At 49.0% G+C, this 21,027-nt stretch overlaps 1 protein-coding gene across 1 annotated transcript; it reads right to left on the bottom strand.

Annotated features, from left to right (window-relative positions):
• Window positions 1-10,940: 10,940 nt before the first annotated feature.
• Window positions 10,941-12,010, bottom strand: TRAM1L1 (translocation associated membrane protein 1 like 1). Its single transcript, XM_054718297.1, is given in 4 exon segments — window positions 10,941-11,323; window positions 11,326-11,471; window positions 11,473-11,713; window positions 11,716-12,010. Coding segments are annotated over 4 exon segments (1,065 nt in total).
• Window positions 12,011-21,027: the final 9,017 nt, after the last annotated feature.

The raw sequence follows: 21,027 nt of genomic DNA on the forward strand, positions 1-21,027 counted from the left end.
AAGTCCATGAAAATGGAGCGCTGTATCTTGGCCTATAGTTTTGAGGGGGGTTTTTATTCTGCTATGTGTGAGGGCAATCGAGTAAGCATTTTTTTAGTCTTTCTTGTCACTTCATTTTTACCAAATACCACTGTGAGGTAAATATGTGTGTGTTGGGGTGGGGTGTGTGTGCATGTGTGTGTGTGTGTGTGTGCATGTGTGCATGTTGTGCGTGTGTGTGTGTGTGTGTGTATTAGCGACATCACATTTGACAGTTTCCGGTTTCCTGAAAATATGTGCAACTCCTGTTAATTCTTTTAACGTATTAACCACAGTTTTAAAATCTCTGTTATTAGGTTTCATACAAGAAATCTGTTAACATCAGCCCATAAAAGTCCCTTTCTACCACCTGCCACGTGTTCATGAGGTTTGCTTCTGCGGATGCTTAATTATTATTTGATTTATTGGGAGAGGCTTATTTCATCGTAAAGTAATTTTTGGCAACGACGTCGACAGTTCTCTGGGGAAGAGAATGAAGAACTTCTCTGGCCGAGTGATTTCACAGCTTCGTGCCGCCCGTCCTTGTCGCCGAGGCGCATTCCGTGAAACCGCCCACGGGGACGCTCCCGGGGCCGGTGGCCTCACTCGGCACCTGCCTTGGTGCCGACACCGCCCATCTCTAGGAATCCTGCTCCTTGGTCTTCAGCATATCTTCCTGGGTCCTGCATGTTCTTTCTCTGCCGGCCCATCCACAGGACTTCATAACCATGGTTCCCCCTGAATGGCCACTCGTTGGAACTCACCCTCCAGGGTGACTCCATGGTCACCCACAGAAGGACAGGTGCCCACTCCTCTGCCCCACAGGCGCTCCCTCTGCAGCTGAGGCCGCACGCTTTGCTGGCAGCGATCCGATTGGGTATTGTTGTTCCCGCCGCATCTGGAATTAAAAGCATCTAAAGCCTCACTTGATTTCAGGTCACAAACTCCTTTCTCCTCCTGTATGTTCTGCCTCAGAAAATAGCACCGCCAGCTGGTCACTGGCCCAGCCCGAGGCTGAAGGATGAGCCATGGGTGCGATATTGATCTTTGATAGGAAAGCATTCCTCAGGGGGAAGTTCAAGCTCCCCTCCCTCCCTCTCCTGCTCTGTGTCCTCAGGCCCCTGGTGGCCGTGCTCCTCTCTGTCGGGGAATGCGCACCCCGATGTTTAAACTGTCTGAGTTCTGCCCTTCTTCCAGAGTGGTCGTTCTTTGAGGTCCTTCCCTAAACCGGGAAGACGAGGCAGAGCTCATAGCGTGAACAATCCCAATCGCATCGCTCCTCACACGGTGTGCTGCCGCCAGTCTGCGCCTCGGACGGGACTGTGTTGTGCTGGGTCAGCCAGGCCAGCCCGGTGCTGGCCACGGGAGGGCTCAGGTGACACCGCTGAGCTGAGACGTGAGTCACCCTTTTGTACCTTCAGTCCATAGACTATAGGACTCAGTCCACAGAATACATGGCTCAGTCCACAGAATACATGGCTCAGTCCATAGAATACATGGCTCAGTCCATAGACTATATGGCTCAGTCCACAGAATATATGGCTCAGTCCATAGACTATATGGCTCAGTCCACAGAATACATGGCTCAGTCCACAGAATACATGGCTCAGTCCACAGAATACATGGCTCAGTCCATAGAATATATGGCTCAGTCCATAGAATATATGGCTCAGTCCATAGAATATATAGCTCAGTCCACAGAATTCATGGCTCAGTCCATAGACTATATGGCTCAGTCCATAATAGATTATATGGCTCAGTCCACAGAATATATGGCTCAGTCCATAGACTATATGGCTCAGTCCATAGACTATATGGCTCAGTCCACAGAATATATGGCTCAGTCCACAGAATACATGGCTCAGTCCATAGACTATATGGCTCAGTCCCTAGAATACATGGCTCAGTCCACAGAATACATGGCTCAGTCCATAGAATATACGGCTCAGTCCACAGAATACATGGCACACGGGTAACATTTACCAGGCTCGCATGCCACATGCTGTGGAGGTGAAGGCCTTCCTTATGAAGCATCAGTTTTCTGTACTCAAGTGCGGACGGATTAATAACCCACCTGAGCCTCAGCTGATAAGGAATAATGAGCTGTCTGCTATTTCCAAATACATATTTCAGGGACCAATTCCCACCGAAGATCAATTATCCTAATAATTCCTTGAAACTCTATCACACCTCTCTTCTGCTAAACCCTAATGAAGCACAATTTCGTGCCTATAATTAACACCATTTCCATGATAAATAAGAACAGGATTACCCAATTTTAAAAATTTTTTAAAAATTAAAAAACAGGCACATTCAGCTCCACAAATATTTTTATTATCCATCTTACACCTTGCTGAGGGAAACAGCGATCCAGATACATAATTTAACACAGCACAGTGATTGTCGTGACGGTAATAATCGGGCTGCAGTGGTGTGTGTGTGCCTGCAGTGGTGAGGGGAGGATGCAGTGGTGAGGGAGGCTGAGGTGGTGAGGGAGGCTGCAGTGGTGTGGGGCAGGATGCAGTGGTGTGGGGCAGGATGCAGTGGTGTGGTGTAGTCTGCAGTGGTGTGGGGCCGGCTGCAGTGGTGTGGTGTAGGATGCAGTGGTGTGGTGTAGTCTGCAGTGGTGTGGGGCAGGATGCAGTGGTGTGGGGCAGGATGCAGTGGTGTGGGGCCAGCTGCAGTGGTGTGGGGCAGGATGCAGTGGTGTGGGGCAGGATGCAGTGGTGTGGTGTAGTCTGCAGTGGTGTGGTGCAGGCTGCAGTGGTGTGGGGCAGGATGCAGTGGTGTGGTGTAGTCTGCAGTGGTGTGGTGTAGGCTGCAGTGGTGTGGGGCCGGCTGCAGTGGTGTGGTGTAGTCTGCAGTGGTGTGGGGCAGGATGCAGTGGTGTGGTGTAGGATACAGTGGTGTGGTGTAGGCTGCAGTGGTGTGGGGCCGGCTGCAGTGGTGTGGTGTAGTCTGCAGTGGTGTGGGGCAGGATGCAGTGGTGTGGGGCAGGATGCAGTGGTGTGGGGCAGGATGCAGTGGTGTGGGGCAGGATGCAGTGGTGTGGGGCAGGCTGAGCGGTGTGGGCAGGCTTCAATGGCAGGGGCAGGCTAAAAAAAGCTATGAACCTGATATGTATTTGATGTTTTATGTTCACAGAAAAACTGAAGAGAAAGTCAATACATATATCTATATTGTATTGACTAAAAGGTATATGTAAAGCTAAAACTTTATATATGTATATATATATATATATATATATGTATATATATATAAGCATAAATGTTCAACTTGTCTATACTAATAGCCTCAGGCCATCATGGCCAGGATGAACGACGGAACAGTGGGCCCCTGGCCATGGAGGAACACAGGTGGAAAAGGTCGTGGGCTCTGGGCCGCTGGGGTGCGGCAGCAAGAAGGGTCTATGGGCCCTGGGCCGCCAGGGTGCTGCAGAGCTCTGGGTCTCACGTTTTCGGGGGTGTGGCCAGCCTTCAAACTGGATCGTGACAAGAGGGAGAAGGGAGCCCCATTCCTCGCAGAATCTACTGTTGGGAGGAGGGAGCCTGCCTGCCTGCCTGATCGCCCCTAACCACTCTGCCTGCCTGCCTGCCTGCCCGAGGGTTACCGGAATGCAAGAGGGTGCAGGCCAGGCTGAGGGGATCCCCTCCCCATGCACGAATTCCATGCACTGGGCCTCTAGTCCTACATAATAAAAGGATAATATGCAAATCGACCAAAAGGCAGAACAACTGGTTCCTATGATGTGCACTGACCCCCCCGGGGGCAGATGCTCAACGCAAAACCTGAGGGAGCGCCGCTCAACCAGAAGCTGGGCTCGTGGCTGGTGAGCACAGCGGTTGTGGCTGGAGCCTCTCCCACTTTCGTGGCAGCGCTAAAACCCCTTGGGAGATGTCCACCTGCTGGCTTAGGCCTGCTCCCCAGCAGGCGGACATCCCCTGAGGGGTCGTGGACCACAAGAGGGCGCAGGCCGGGCTGAGGGGAACCCCCCCCCCCCCCGCAACAGTGCACAAATGTCGTGCACTGGGCCTCTAGTTATATATATGCTTGTAAATGTCAGAAAAAATACCAAACTAAGTTCAAATAGTATTATTAGAATAATTATCTTCATACTTGTTTTATGTTATTCATCAGATGCTTTATGCAAATTATCTGCATGTGGTTTCCTTAAGTAAGAACTTCAAATTTGACCCTTGTTTTGTCAAATTAAGAGGATATCAGAATATATTATGTCTTTGTGAAAGCTTTAAATCATTAATGTTGTATCTCTACTCTTCTTAAATCTACTCCAGATCAGTACACACCTGGCTGTACATATTCCCGCCATGAGCAACAAATAATGATGAGTTACATGGAGAAATATTTACAAGGTTACTGTTTTATCTTAAATTAATATAATATAATATAATATAATATAATATTATATAATAAATATAATATAATATAATATAATATAATTAATATATACATATGTAGTTTGAATTTACTTTTTTAAATATTTACTATTGAAAGTGTTACATATGTCCCTCTGTTCCCCATTGACCTCTTCTAACCCTCCCCCGCCCCCACCCCAGGCCTCACCACTCTCTTGTCTGTGTCATGGGTTATGCATATATGAATATAAATTCTTTGGTTGATTTCCACCCACCCACCCACCCACCCCCCCCACCTTCCCTCTGAGATTCCTCAGTCTGTTCCATGCTTCTATGTCTCTGGATCTATTTTGTTCATCAAAAATAGATCTATTTTGTTTATTTTGTTACTTAGATTCCACATATGAGTGCTATCATGTGACACTTGTCTTTCTCTGACTGGCTTATTTCACTGAGCATAGTACTCTCCAGGTCCCTCCATGCTGTCCCAAAGGGTAAGAGATTCTTCTTTTCTACAGCTGCACAGCATTCCTTTGTGTAGATGTACCACAGTGTTTTAATCCACTCATCTTCTGATGGGCACTTGGATTGTTTCCAAATCTTAGCTCTTGCAAATTGTGCTGCTATGAACACAGGAGTGCATGCATTCTTTCTGATTGATGTTTCAGCTTTCTTAGGACATATTCCTAGAAGTGGGATCACTGTGTCAAAAGGCAGTTCCACGTTTTTTGAGGAAACTCCATACTGTTCTCCACACTGGCTGCACCAGTCTGCATTCCCACCAGCAGTGCACGAGGGTTCCTTTTTCTCTGCATCCTCGCCGGCACTGGCCAGGCCGCTGTTTTCCTACTGAAATGTCCGGCAGAATGGGGCTGGGACTGAGCACTAGCAAAATAATAGGGCCTGCGACTTGCTTCTCTCTGACAAGATGTGCAGGCAGAGGAACACATTTCTACCGTTAGTTAAGAGAAATGGGGTACTTTCATGTCAACACCGGCATTAAAAGGAAATTCACCTGAGTCTATCCTAATAAGTCTGTCCCTAATAATTAATTTTTAAATTATTTATTGATTTTAGAGGGAAAGGGAGAGAGAAAGGTGTGTGGGGGAGAGAAACATCCATTTGTTGTTCCAGGTATTTATGCATTCATACTTGCTTATTCATTGCTTCCTGTATGTGCTCTGCCCTGGGCTTCAACCCGCAACCTCGATGTATCAGGACGACCCGCCGGGGAAGATCCTGGCAGGGCGTCCTGTCGGCTTGTTTAAGGAATAGTTTGGAGAGCATCAGTGCCAATAAGTCAGAGCGGAACCTTCCAATTCAAGTATCAGACAGGTCTTCATTGCGTTTGCAACAACAGGAGAGGAGTCAGTTAACGGGGCTCATTGGGGCTCACTAGCCCTGATGGAATCGTACCCAGAATAACCATAATGTACATGTTTTGTCTCTATGTGGTTCATTTTGATGGAAACCTCGCTAAGTATTATTACAGCATCAGTGTTTCAGGATGCAGTTTTAAACAGTTCGCCTTGCATGAATGTCATCCGCAGCCTTGCTTCATCATCTATGCGGCATGTATTTATTTTGTGGGAACATTTATGGAGCTTTTATAAACAGTTGACATGTCCCTAGCACGCTTCCCCCTGTTCCCGCAATCATGTTGCTACCTCTCGGGGCCCCGTCTTTCACAAAAGCAGGCGGGGGGAGGGGGGGGGGCTTTGCCTTTTCCACAGGGAAGCACACAACCTACCCAACCCAGGACACCTCTTCTCAAGTGAGTTCTGTGCAGCTGACCTCGGAGCTCGGGGCACTCCAGACATGGGGTCTCTCCTCCTCTCCACCACGTAGGGGACATGCAGGCACGAAGCCCAGAGCAGCTATGTCACCTGCTGCCAAGTTGGAAGGTCGACCTCTCGGGGGTGGAGCCAAGAGAATCCCAGGAAGCCAATCAGGGCGCTACTCAGGCGTCACGCCCCGCCCCGTGGAACCCGGCACCGGCATCACCTGAGACCCTGATGTTCTTGCAATCGCCTGCCAGGTTGAGTCAGGCCTGCACGTTGGCCAGTTAGGGTACACAATGGACGTGAAGCCTGCCGCAGGAGGGGGCTCCACTAAGAAGACGGCTCTCTCCCTGGAGAAGGGCCACCTTGCTGCGATGGCACTGTGGGGGGTGGAAGTGGCTCCAGGCGGCTGAGGAAAGCGGCAAGTGCAGGTGACGGATTCCACAGCCAGAAATGAAGCACCTCGTTCGGTCCTGTGCCCCCAAACACAGAACAGAAAGGAGAGCTGGCCAGGCAGTCGGACATCCCTCGAAGGGTCCCAGATTGGAGAGGGTGCAGTCTGGGCTGAGGGACACACACCCCCATGCATGAATTTCGTGCACCGGGCCTCTAGTTATTAATAATGAACTACAACGTTCGCTAATGCCTGATGACTAGAACTGTGTTGCATTCGTTTCCCTTACACGCCTTAGGCGCAGGTGCACCATTTCTCTCCACTAACACCAGCAGCGAATATTTTAGCAGCTGATTGCCTCTTGGACTGACTTGTTTGGTGTATGCAACAGGAAATATTTCGCTTTCAGAGAACAAGAATCGGTTTATTGGCATTACGCTTATTAACTTGTGCAGTTACTCAGTGTCTGGTAAGTTAATGTTCCCACAAAAATATTAATTTTTATTAAAATGTTCTATTTTTTATGGTAACAATGACTCATTTATTTCAGCCCTTTGTATTCATCGTGTCTCTATCAAAATAAACCTACATTTCTATGAAAATGGAAGCTTTTGTTTTTTTGTCACATACACTTACACCTTGTTTATTTGGCCCGAGGTAGCCATTGAGTTTGACTTGCTTATTCTACATACAGACCCACACATGTCCAGCATTAAACACAGAAATAAACTGCACCCAGTGGCTCAGGGCGCAGGCGGGACCCACGCTGGACCGGCTGCCCTTCCATCCAGGGCCCCTACAGCCACCCACCCGCCCAGCAGACGGGGACAGTGTGGACAGCCAGTGACCTCTGCACACCCGTGGGATGTGGAGGACAGCTCCCCCCCCCCCCGGAGGAAACCCACGCGGACGTGGGAGGACCTGCAAACTCCACACTGACAGTGGCCCCAGCCGGGAAGCCAGGTGTTGGTGGTTTTTGTCTCATTAATGATGTAAGGAAATGACCTTGAATGAAATGTTATTCAAGGACCTGCTGATCTGACCTTACCAACAGAATTGTTTTCAAAAATTGTCTCCTGCTCTAGCTGGTTTGGCTCAGTGGATAGAATGTGGCCCATGGACTGAAGGATCCCAGGTTCGATTCCCGTCAAGGGCACATGCCGGGGTTGCAGGCTCGATCCGCAGTAGGGGGCGTGTAGGAGGCAGCTGATCGGTGTTTCTCTCTCATTGATATTTCTAACTCTCTATCTCTCTCCCTTCCTCTCTGTAAAAAAGTCAATAAAAATGTATTTTAAAAATAATAATAAAAATAAAAGTGTCTCTTAAGGAAAGTATCGAGACCTATGGAAATGAAATCAAAATTAAGGTTGAGAGGAGATGAATATAAAAAACTAGAGGCCCGGTGCACGAAATTCGTGCACTGGGGAGGGTGTCCCTCAGCCCAGCTTGCACCCTCTCTAATATGGGACCCCTCGGGGGATGTCCAACTGCAGGATTAGGCCCGATTCCTGGAATCGGGCCTAATCCTGCAGTTGGACATCCTTCTCACAATCCGGGACTGCTGGCTCCTAACTGCTCACCTACCTGCCTGATTGCCCCCTAACTGCTTCCTTGCTGGCCTGATTGACCCCTAACTGCTCCTCTGCGGGCCTGATTGCCCCCAAATACCCTCCCCTGCTGGCCTGATCACCCCCAAGGCTTTTATTAGTATAGATATGACCCTGCACAGAAAATTCTACTAACCCTGCTTTACAATAAGGGCTTGACGATTGAATCATTAGGACCAGACACCAAGATTTCCTTTCTTTGAATAGTGGAGGGAATACTTATCTTGTCTTTAAGTTGCCCGGAAATTAAAATGAGATAATGACTTAGAAAAGTATAAAAGCACCACATAAAGACAACTGTCTTTTTAATGAAGTGGCAAAATGAAAAACACTTTTTATTCTCCCCTTCCTTCCTTTACAGCTTTTATTTAAACTTTGAAATTTATAAAAATTTCACTCCAATTTTCATTTCTTTACATTCAACATTATTTTGTATTGGTTTCAGGTTTTATATTAGTTACAGAATAGTGGTTAGACAATCATATACTTTACAAAGTGTTCCCCGATATTTCTAGTACCCACCTGGCATCATACCATCATTACAACACTACTGACTATATTCCCTATTTAAGTGACAATGGGTTTACAGGTTCCTTTCAATCTTTCTTTTGTGTTTTTTGTCCTTCCTTTTCTTTCTCACTTCTTCCCTCATTTTCTTTATATAGTATCTCAATTGGCCATCAAAGCTCAGTGAAGGCACTGGGACACGCTTCATCCATTTTACAGACCTGGAAACTGAGGCCAATTCCAGTTGGCTGTGGAACATGACTCAGGAAGCCCTCAGAGCACACAGGAAGCCTCAGAGCCATGCTCTTTGCGCTTCCTAAGGGGCAGCGGCCCAGCAAACAGAACAAACCTTCCAGTCAGGCTTCCGAGCCTCTTTCTCAAGCACCTCTTCATTGCGGATGCTCCACATTTTTTCCTCTCCCCCCATTCTTTACTGCCCCCCCTTCTCCGAAGCAGGTGGAAGGCTTCCCACTCACTGCCTAGGCATGCTCTGCTATGGGGCAGGGTGTAGCGAGCTTGTTTTGGGTGAAGGCAGGAGCAGTAGTCACTGCCTCTGAAGTGTGAAGGCTGCCTGAGCGAGGCCCATTAGCACTGGGAGCTTCTCTGAATCACGTCAGTCAGTCCAGTACCCTGCAGTGCAGCACCCCTTCACTGAGGTGGCTCCACCCCTCAACCCCCGCCTCAGGGGTGAGGGTCCTTGACACTCTGCCAGGAGTCCTTCCATGCCCCTTGATCCCTGGCTGGGCCCACCCACATCTTGGGGGCACTTCAGAACCTCTGTCTCTCTGCAGATGAAGCAGATCCCTGCCCTAGGTCTCCGCAACGCTATGAATCTGTGGCCAGAGGCCTCGTCTGGGTCTCAGCAACCACATGCCTGCAATGTTCCCAGGGACCCTGGGAGGGGCTGGGCGAGTCCTGCCATGCCCCGCAGGGTGGCTATCGCCGCCCGGGACCCCCGGGAGCGCCTGGCTCGGCCTGGACATGTCCCCCCGGGAGCGCCTGGCTCGGCCCGGACACGCCCCCCCGGGTGGCGATCGCCGCATCGGGACCCCAGGGAGCGCCTGGCTCGGCCCGGACACGCCCCCCTGGGTGGCAATCGCTGCCCGGGACCCCCGGAACTAAGAGGATTGGGCGCCGCCATCTTGGTCTTCTCAACAGCCGGATAGGCCACCCGGAGTCCCGCCCCCAACCTCTCGCAGGCCCAATCATGGGCATAGCGGAGGTGCGGTCAATTTGCATGTTTCTCTATTATAAGGTAGGATACCCACCACAGCCCACTATTTCTATTGGTTTCTGTAAAGAAGCAAATATATCTCTCTATAGTATAGATAGATTTGTCAGTTAAGATGGACGCCAAGCTTTAACTATAAACATTTTTCCTAAAGTGCCTTTCATAAGACTATTCAGACAACTGACTTTCAATTTACTTAAGGTTAGTGCATTACACGCTTTCCACATGTAATTAGCTGACATTCTTTTTACAGATATGTCAAGTATTACTTTTAGAAATGATTTACATTAAACAATATTTTAGATGCTATGAAAACTAAACTTAAAAGCCTCATTATGAATAATTTTTAATAAGCATTAGAAAAATTAAGTCTGTTTTCCTTTTGACAGTTAAATATTTAATTTTCTAACTTCCACTTTACAAGTGTTTAAAATGGACAAAGAATGATTTCACTTCCTCCATAGACTTTTATAGTAATTCAGTATTTTTTGATTCACTATATGGCAACAAACCTACAGATGTTACCCATTGGCATTGTTTATGTTCATGGCAATGTAACACTAACCACCACTATCTATAAAACACATCATTTATTTGGTTTTATAAATACTTTCTCCAGTTGTAAATTCGTAAAAAGAAAATTCTAAGAATTGAGAATACTGTTACTGAAAATGACCTCCCCCTTTATAATATTTCTGTATTAGAAACAGGACGTTGCGGGAGCAGGCCATCGTGCTGTTATGAATGATTGGTGTCACTGACTTGCAGAATTTTATCTGCACGTATCACTAGGAAAATGTCCACAGTGGCGTTGCTACTATTTTGATGAGTAGCTTCATGTAAATCATTTTTTTCTCACTCATAATAATCATTCTCTCCTCAAAGGCCTTTTTAAAAATAGCACATCACAGTGTCCGCAAAACCAAAGACAGCACAAACTACTGCTGCGGACAGAAACATCTGTGTGCGGACAGGAGAGCAGAAGGCGGACGTCCGCGGGGGCAAGGCCCACCCTGCGGGTCCTTCTTAGGGAGACCTGTCCTTCCTCTGATGGGGGGTGTCCAGTCTGCTAGGCGCGACGCCGCCGTTTTCTGCTCCTTTTCTGGACGCCCTGCCCTTGGGCCGCCTCCTCTTGGCTGCGGGCACCTGCAGGGAGGCGTCGCCCTCCAACCAGAGCTGCAGCTGCGCGCAGAGCAGGTCCCAGGTGACAGAGGCCTGGATGGTGCAGCTGGACAGCAGGAGGGCGATCTTGGCCGCCAGCACGTTCACGTTGCCCGTGGCCGCGTCCTGGGTGCGCGCCTGGCCCCCCGCCAGGTGGAGACCCACAGTGAGCACGGACAACACGAGGGTTCCCAGGCGGCCCAGGGTGAAGGCCGCCGCCCAGGGCGACCCGCCGCGCGGGGGCCGGCGTCGCGCAGGTGCACGAGGTCGCGCGCGTGCGCCAGCAGCTCCGCGCCACAGTGCAGGGTGAGCAGCAGCAGCCCCAGGTGGTGCAGGTGGAGCAGGTAGGCGCCCGTGACGTGGAACAGGTGCACGCCGATGTGCACCAGCCGGGCGCAGGTCCCGCGGCCGCGTGCGCTGGAAGTAGAGCTCGGGCAGCGCATGGCACCAGTAGGCCCGCTGCGCCACGTAGAAGAGCTTGGTGCCCAAGGTCATGGTGGCGGGCGGCGCGCGCCACAGGCGGGCGGGCTCGGCCAGGCAGCCCTCGGCGCGCAGCACGGCCGCGCCCCACACGCACACCAGCTCGAAGGCGCCCAGCTGACCCGCCTCGTGGAAGCGGCCCTGGCGCGCGCGCGGCCCAGCACGTACTCCCGCAGCGGGGCGCGCACGAGGACGGCCACCAGGGCGGAGAAGCACACGGTGGCCAGGTCGCGCGCGCCGTAGCGGTAGCGCGCGCGGGGCGGGGGCGCCCCGGAGGCGGGAGCGGCGGCGGGGACGCCGTGCTGCAGCGTCAGGAACACGAAGGACGCCTCGGCCGTGCGCTCCAACAGCAGCCCGAGCACGAAGAACATGCCCACGCACGCCGCCAGGGCCGCGTGGTTCTGCAGCAGGAACTCATGGCTGAGCACGGGCGGCTGTCGCCGGCGCAGCACCATGGCCACCAGGGCCTCCTCCGCGCTACCCCCCTCCCCCCACTGTCACCGTCGCCCCCGCGCCCGCGTCTCCAAGCCCCAGCCTCGCCCCCGGGGTGCGCGGCCCCGCCCTCCCTCCGCGCGCCGCCGCCCGCTCCAGTCGCCCCAGGAACGCGAATTGGGCTGGAGCGCCGCACCGCGCATGTGCAGGCTCCGCTGGGAAAGGAGCGCGCGCCCCGTCCCCGCCCGGCTGCAGGGGGCGGGGCTTATACCCCACGTGGGGCGGAGCTGGCGCTGCAGACCCAGATGGCCAGTGGGAGGTGCCTGCGCTCTGGGCATCTTCATTAGACAACCTGGCGAAGCAGGACCAGCGCTGGTCCCCACAGCGACAGAGATGCACACAGCACTGCAGGCCAAGGGCAGAAGCACGCGCTCGCAGGGCAGTGTCCTCCGGGTGCTGTCCTCAGAACTTTAGTGTTAAAAAGGCAACCCTTCTGGGTTTTCTAAGTTATTGTCTCTTTATCTATCAATCTCACCAGCTAAACACTGTTCTCATCCATTCATTCTTGTATTCACTTCACAGAGGAGAAAGGGAGGCACAGAGAGGGTCAGTGGTCTGCCCCAGGTCACACAGCTGGAACCGAGAGCCAAGCTTTGAATGCAGTCTGCATCCAGACCTCTTTCCTACTGGGCTGTATTACCTCTCACTGTGAATCAGTCACAAAATGTTTTCCTAGAGCAACAGCAACGCACACTATAAAGCAGGTCCCCTCTGAGTCCTACGAATAGTGTGGCAGAGACAGCGCCTGCTCAGGCATTGTGGTTAGTGTACTTTAAAAGCGTGGGGAGTGGTGGAAATGGAAACCTACCAGTTCTTGGAAGGTCTTTGGGCCCCAAGCCCCGAGCTGAATGTCCTCACTCTAGCAGATAGGAAACCAAGGTTTCATTATTTTGTTTTATTGCAAAAAAAAATTCCTGAAATTTGCATGTCAAAAGATAGCTTTTGTACATGCTGGTACCTTCCTCAATTAAAATGTCATATTAGTCTTCACATTTTTCTTTGACTCCAGAGAAATTGTCTTGTTCTTCTGTGCCTTATGTGATCACAATCCAGAGTTAAAATGGGGAGTTTGGGATGTACATGTTGAAGAAAAGTGCTCCATGACTTAAAGAATAGGGTGCACACGAAATTGGTGATGCCAGTTGCCTTTTATCACTGTCCTCCTGTTTGCCCTGCAATGACTACAGAAAGTCCAACCTGTGTAACGACTTTTAAGATACTGAACAAAGCAGTCTGACCAATAGAGTGTGCCTGCATTTCCTAGAACAGCCAACAACTGTGCATGGGGTTTGCTGTGGGCCCTGCTCCTGAGTTAAGGCAAGTGCCTCCATATTTTTCCATGGTGAGAATTCTCTGATTCGTGAAGGATGGCTCATTGGATACTCCATTGGGACTGGCGAGCACATGACCCCAAGTGGCCTCTCCCCGTTGTCCCAGAGCAGTGGCTATCGGCTCTGAGACTGAGTTTTCTAGGGAAAAGGGCAGAAATGTGGTGGCACTTTAAGACCTAGCACTGGAGGTTACATCATGTTATTGTCAGAGCAAGCACAGCCTTTTAACTTCAAGATGGGGTGGCGGTGGAGGGAGGGTGAGAACTTGGTAAGATATCACCTCGTAATAAGAAGTGTACCAGGGCATCTGTGCCTAACACTTTAAATAGTGACGTTCTTATCTTCTGACAACACATTTTGTCTCCTCTTGCAGGAAATGGACACTCCCTCCACATGCGAAAGGAGCTCTCATGCCAGGAGAGCCACAAGCTCAAGTTCATTCCCCAGGAACTTGAACGCTAAATGAGATCAGGTACAGAAGGGCGCCTCGGGTCCTCTCCTTGGTTCAATTTGTATCTGAAGAATCGTGAAGGAAGGAAACAAGGTTCCTGGCTCCCACACACAGGGAAATGCAACAGACACTTGCATTCAGGAAGCGGCCACGCAGCAGCCCACGGTCATTCATAATTAGGAGGTCTAGCCAGGGCGCCCCCAGATCTCGGGTCTAACCCCAGTCTCCCTCCCTGGGAAATGGCGGGAGACTGTTTTCTTGCTGTCCTTCGAAAATATGTCTTAGACATGACACGTTGATTAGTTTGTGTTGGTTGGCGCATGTATTTTAAAAGATAAAAGACCCTAGAAGCCAAATTATTTCTAAGTCGATGGGCTAATATTAATGGATAGTCTTTGCCTTTGTTATGTAATAGTGCATTGTACTGTTAATTAGAGTATTAATTACTCTAATAGTGGCACTAAGAGGAATTAACATTGTCAACAAATTTCCCGTGGAACCCAGAGGGGAAGGGAAGGAACCGGGTAGGGACGTCTCACACAGAGAATCACCTCACACCTGGCAAAGTAGCTTTTAAAATGCCCAATTGATTTTGTTATGATAAAGATTTGGCTTAAACAAATCAATAGAAAGCCCCATTATAATTTAGGGACTGTATCTTAAATCAGTACTAATAATTAGTTATTTCTATTAGTTATACAATGTAAACTTTTGATGTCTTATCATTCAACATTATTATTTATTTGAATAGCTTAACTTAAAACAATACTCTCTTAAATGATTTATGCACCTTGTTAAAACCATTCCCCAAAAGAGATACACTGACATTAATGCTGAATTTGTTCAAATAGGAAAGTACATTGGGAACTTTATAATACAGATATTGCCTCTTCTTTCTATATTTTTCCATCTCTCTCTCTCTCTCTCTCTCTCTCTCTCTCTCTCTCTATATATATATATATATATATATATACACACACATATATATATAGTACATATATATGTAACTGGTATACATCTGTCATAGCAACCTTTTAATCATTTAAATTTGGATCATTCAATTAATTGACGATTCAAATGCTAGAATTCAATAATATTTAAAGTAGTAAGATACTTTGGAATAGAACTACTTCAAAAAATCAAACTCAAGTCATTTTGAATAAACGTTTATAAGTGGCAGTCATAAATGACTGAGATCACCAGATACTTAGCTCCATTAACAAAACATAACAAAGCATGAAATTACAAAGTCTCTTGAGATTTGGCTGACTTGGCCTTGAATAACAAAATTAAAGGGATATTTACTACATATGTGGCACATTGGAATGTAGGCTTTAAAAAGCAGAATATGCAATATGAATGGTTATTCAATGGAATAAGGAAAAACCTCCATATAGCATTTCCAAATTCTAGGACGCCTATTTGCAAATGTATTTATTAGGAACCTAGCAAGTAAAAATAATATGTAGTGTTGTCTGAGAACAGAACTCCTAGAATAGGTTAACATAGGCAGTTTCTCTCTAAATACAAGAATCTATGAAAGTTAAAATCAGTATACAGTAGCTTATCAAGGGCCACCTTTACTGAGCAAAATAACTCTTGTGCCCACCCCCATGGGGCTTCGGTAAGACTCAGGGGAAACGGGGATGCTGACATTGTCCTTGCATTTTCAGATAGCGAGGGAATAAAGGCGAGGAAGGCAGGAGAGGAGGGTGAGCAGGAAAGTGGATGGCGAATGGGGGCAGGGTGGGCACGGGGCAGGGAGAGTCCCAGCTCTGACCTGTTTCTGTGCAGAACTGTCAGGGATTGATTGCCCACACCTCAGGGAGCGTCTTCCTCCGGGAAGGGGCCCCCCAGTGTCTGCCCTCTCTGCTCTCCTCAATTGTGGCCCCAGCCCCAACTTCACTGGCAACTCTCCCATCCCTTAGAGCACATTGTCAAAGCTAATCGTCAGCGGCATAAATTGTTTCCAGCTTTATGTTCCATCAAGACCCCCGCGTACACAAGCACTGAAGTAAGAATTAGGGTTCGAACTAAACGTGGGAGACAAGTCCTCCTCGGAGTCCTTCCCTGAGTGAGGAGAGGGTGGAGGGCAGTTCTTGGCCCCCATTCCGCAGCGGGTGTAAAGTGCCTGGGCTGTGGAGAATGCACAGTTCATGCTTCTGAATGATTTCATAAATAAATGAAAGTGTTCTTCTTATTTTTCACAAGGAAATTAAAGCCATCATTCCCAGGCAGGAATTCAGGGTGTTGACAGTTTGGTGTAATTAAAAATGCGCATTTATCCATCCCTGTTATTCTCGTCTCCCTGTCTGTTAATTAATTCTTTAGCAGTTTCTACAAGATGGCTTCGGCGATTCCGACAATCTGTGCTGTAGGAACAAGCCTGCTCTGAAATAAAATCAGTGTTCAATTCTCTTTCTCCCAAGTAATTACAGCACCAAACTTGCAAAGGAAAACAACATTTTATTGGTTGTAGCATTGTTATTGCTCCCAAAATATTTTCTGTTTCATCCATGGGGCAAAATAAAGGATAGAACTCAGTCTTCACATGAACATTTTCCCAATACCCTCAATTTAAAAAGAAAATACTTCTACTTTTCTATGAAATGACAAATAGTGGATAGAAGCGAGACCTTCAGGAATATATAAAACCAATTAATCTTTCCTCGGGCCTTGGGTTTATCTGTGTGCGCTAAGGTTCTTCAACAAATCAAGCCAGGAATCTCGGAGATGAACGAACGCCAAAGGGAGGAGCCGTGGTCAGAGGAATAGTTTTCAAAAAAGCATCCTCCATTCTTTTTAGCATAAATTATTCATAACGAGAAGAAAACTTTGCAAAAATATTCTTCAATTTCCATTTTCCAAGAACAGAAATTATTTTACGTAAAAAACAAACAGCTATTACAGTAATAAGGAAAATCCATTCTGAGGTACCTTCAAGCAACCACTTTTATGTACAGAATGTAGGACAGCCCTAGCAGGTTTGGCTCAGTGGATAGAGTGTCAGTCTGCAGACTGAACAAGGGTCCCGGATCGATTCTGGTCAAGGGCACATGCCTGGGTTGTGGGCTTGATCCCCCGTGTGGGGCGTGCAGGAGACAGCCAATCCATGATTCTCTCTCGTCCTTGATGTTTCTCTTTCTCCCTCTCCATTCCTCTTCGAAATCAATCAATCAATAAATATATATTTATTTATATATATATTTTTTTAAACTATCTGAGTTCTGGTTGCTAGCCAAGAAGTCATGATTCCACCCTAACGAGTAAGGAGCTGGGAGAACTGGAGAATCAAGAGCCCTTCCTAGACGCAGGAGGGATGGAGGTCACAGGGCAACCCCTGTCCCAGAACTGGACAGACAGACTGGCGGACAGAGTCACAGCCAACCAGAGCAGCGATGTCTGCGGTGGGCAGGTGTGTGTTGGGGGAAGGGGGGGATAGTCACCTGTAACCCAGAAACTGCCAGGGCCTCAGCGAGGAGGAGTCTGAGTTAGAAACTCCAGATCCCCACTTCTGTGAGTTCTACTTCCCCAGGGCTGGCCGGGTGCCCACCGCAAATACCAGAGCGCAGTGCCCCCTCTCCCAGCACAGGGAGGGGGAGGAGCCATTCTGGAAGATGCTGGAAACTTCCATGGTTCTTGACCAGGTTTGCCCTCAATAGGGAGGGATAGTTTGACCAGAACCTGAGCCAGCTGGGCCGGGGTGTACCCAAGTGCAGCTGGAGCTGATGTTCCCACACTCGGGGGAGGAAAACCCAACCCACACCCCCACCTGAGACCCTGGGACATTCACACATCAGGGGCACAGGCTCCCAGGACTACGACCCATCCCAGGACACAGGAAGGTCCCAGCCCCACATCACTGGGGCCTGTGTACAGCAGTGCCTGTCACCCGGGTGGTCACACACACCTTCCCACAGAGAGTGAGCAGGTGAGAACACACTGGAGAGAGTGAGCGTGCATGAGGACCGGGCGCGGCAGGTGCTGACTTATCACAGACTCTGAGGACCAGGCTACAGGCTCTGAGGGGAGGTAGAGACCAGCAGGGACCCGGGGGAGGGCAGCAGACATGGAGATGCTAGGAAGGCAGGGGAAGGGAACACTGCCCCAGGCGCTGGTTCCACAGGTGAGGAGCTGGCAGCCACCCCTCCGTCCATCAGGGAAACCTGCGGGACTGACACATCAGCACCCTGCTCTTCCAGGACCCACGAGAGACCAGGAAACTGGGCTCCAGGACTGTGGAGGCGCCGGGGACAGCGTGACTCACGGGGGCGGGGGGCATGGAAGGCACCAGGACCAGTGCCCAGAGGGGAACCGGAGCTGCACTGGGGGGTTCGCAGGAGGCCAGTGAAGACAGTGTGAGAGGAGGAACTCTGGGTGTCACAGGGTCCCACATGCCGGAGATGGGCCACTGGGAACCCCACCAGATCCTCAGTAATGGCAGAGGGACTGCCCCCCTCCCCCCACACACACACACACAGCGGCAGAGACAGGGAGCAGGGAGTCTGTCCTCAGCACAACCAGAGCCCAGCCTGCTGGGCTGTCGCCAGCCTCACTCACCTGGGGAGGGCGGCAGCCAGCCACCTGTCCAGCCTCCAGCCCCACCTGAGGGGGGAGCAGGAGCAGGTGTGAGGGCCTCAGACCAGAGTGCAGGCCTCCTTCCTCACGGGACTGGCATGTCTGGCATGTCATCAGGGACTGAGCCTTCCTCACAGGACCAGGACCGAGACCACTCATCCCAGGACAGGAAGCCTGGACAGGGCCCCTCCCCTGCCCCCTGGCATCTGCTCTCAGGAAGCAGGTGCAAGGTGCACAGAAGGCAGAGCACACATTGAGGAGAGGGAGCAAGGATCGGAACCACACATGGCAAGGATGTTGGCATTGTTCATCCAGGAACATAAAGGAAGTGTAATTAATACAGTAAGTGTGCTAATGGGTGCACAGGGAGTGAGCAGGAGCAGATGGGCAATTCAGAGAGAGAGATGGAAACCCTACACCAAAAAGAAATTCTAGAGACCCAGCAAAAATAAAAGTACTGTAACAGAAATGAACAGAGTCTCTGATGGGTTTGTTACACATGCATGTACATTTACACACATGTGCATACATTACATATAATGATATAATCTCTAAATTTTTTAATACGCCCATTTATTTTCTGTGGAGGAAGTCTTGTTTGCTTTATATTAAATATGTCTTAGAGAAATGAGTCTGCATGATACAATAAAGTAAAGTCTTAGAACTAGAATAAACTTGCTCGCCATCTGGCCGAACATGTCATTTTTCTTGGAAAACATATTTTTAAACATATCATTTGCTTGGATAAAAATTATGAATCGCAAGTAGGCTGAGTGCATTTATTAAAAAAGAAAATGGTTGGGTGTCATTACAGTTAAACTATTACATGACCCAAAGCACACGATCAATATACCTAACAGCTGAATGAGACAAGCACAGCAACGGAATCCACGGGGAGGCTAGCAATGAACACGGAGTGGGTGCCGGCCTTCTCCCGGCCCCACAGTCACTATGGGACGCCTATGACAGCCACTGGCCCTGGAAGGGGCACAGGGAACAGTGCTAATGAGTGAGGCTCCCAGAGCCAAGGTGATAAGCATTTGGCACTTAATGTCCGGTCTCCATAAAAGACCAAAATTGAGCGTGAAAAATAGAGGTAATAGGGGTCTCTCCTACTCTCTTCTAGCCTTTTCCCTAGAACCAAACCCTTCATTCTCTTCAACATACCACTTCTGACACGGTAGTTTCTGACAGTGAAACCCAATTAAAGTTCTAACATCGAGCTACCCTGAGATGAGGCTCTTCCTACCTGCTTTGCCCCATCACTGCTAAAATAATTTCTTCAAAAATTAAAAATTAGCCCTAGCCAGTCTTGCTCAGTGGATAGAGCATTGGCTCATGGACTGAAGAGTCCTGGCTTTGATTCCGGTCAAGGGCACATGCTTGGGTTGGGGGTTCGATCCCCAGTGTGGGGCGTACAGGAGGCAGCCGATTCATGATTCTCATCACTGATGTTTCTATCTCTCTCTTCCTCTCCCTTCCTCTCTGAAATCAATAAAAATAGATTTTAATTTTTTTTCAAAAATTAAGAATGAATCGTGTTTCTTGCTGGCTTGCAATGCTTGGATGCTGTCTGCTGCTTTTTAATGAATTAGATTTGGAGTTCCTCCTCCGCCTGCCCGCATAGCTCATCTCCCCCGAGGCCAACAGTGACCCTTTTCTTCTTCTTCATCGACTCATGCATGTGCCTTTAATGGCCCCCAAATTCCAATAGTTTCCCATCCCGGGCTTCCCTCTACCTGACAACCCTTCTCCCTGCTCCACTCGGTCTCACCTGGGACCACGAAGAAGGCTCAGCTACAGTGTCACCAGTAATTCCGAACCTTTCTCGAAACCCTCACACTTGTTCAGGCACATCCAGTCACTGTTGAGTTTTGTAAGACTTCGTTTTTAAACTAAGAAAATACCTCTCTTGGCCACTGAACTTGGGACTCCTTTAGCAAAATAGTAATATCCTCTCATTTCCATATTCAGTGTCCTCAATCAAGAACCATGTATTTGGCTCTAGTCCGTTTGGCTCAGTAGATAGAGCATCAGCCTGTGGACTGAAGGGTCCTGGGTTTGATTCCAATTGAGGGCACGTACAGTTGCAGGCTCCATCTCCGACCCCGACAAGGCCATGCAGGAGGCAACCAATCAATGTGTCTCTCTCACATCGATGTTTCTCTCTCTCCCTTCCACTCTCTTTAAAAATCAATGGAAAAATATCCTTTGGTGAAGGTTGATAAAAAAAAAAAAAAAAAAAAAAAAACCATGTATTTGGTAGATCCTTGGTAACTCATAATTCAATGAGCAACTCATTACTTTATCACTCACACCACGAATCACACCTGTTAACATCGTCAAAAATCACACGGCACCCCCACACTGGCCACTGGAACCAGAGGCAAAGGAATGGGTTTGAAGTCTCCGACCAGCGTTGAATGTTAAATACAGCGGCCCGTGGGTATGACTGTAAAACGATGTCCATTTCCATTTCACTGTAGAATGGCTCTCTTCGTTCTCTCAGTTACTCGATAATGGTCTAATTTGTATAAAGCCCACAATTTAAAGGAAGGAAACCTTGATGCCTTTGAAGCCACGCCCCCTGGAGCTGGTGTCCCCTGTGGTCAGTGGGGAG

Source organism: Eptesicus fuscus, chromosome 6 (assembly GCF_027574615.1).
Source record: "Eptesicus fuscus isolate TK198812 chromosome 6, DD_ASM_mEF_20220401, whole genome shotgun sequence".
Taxonomy (NCBI): domain Eukaryota; kingdom Metazoa; phylum Chordata; class Mammalia; order Chiroptera; family Vespertilionidae; genus Eptesicus; species Eptesicus fuscus.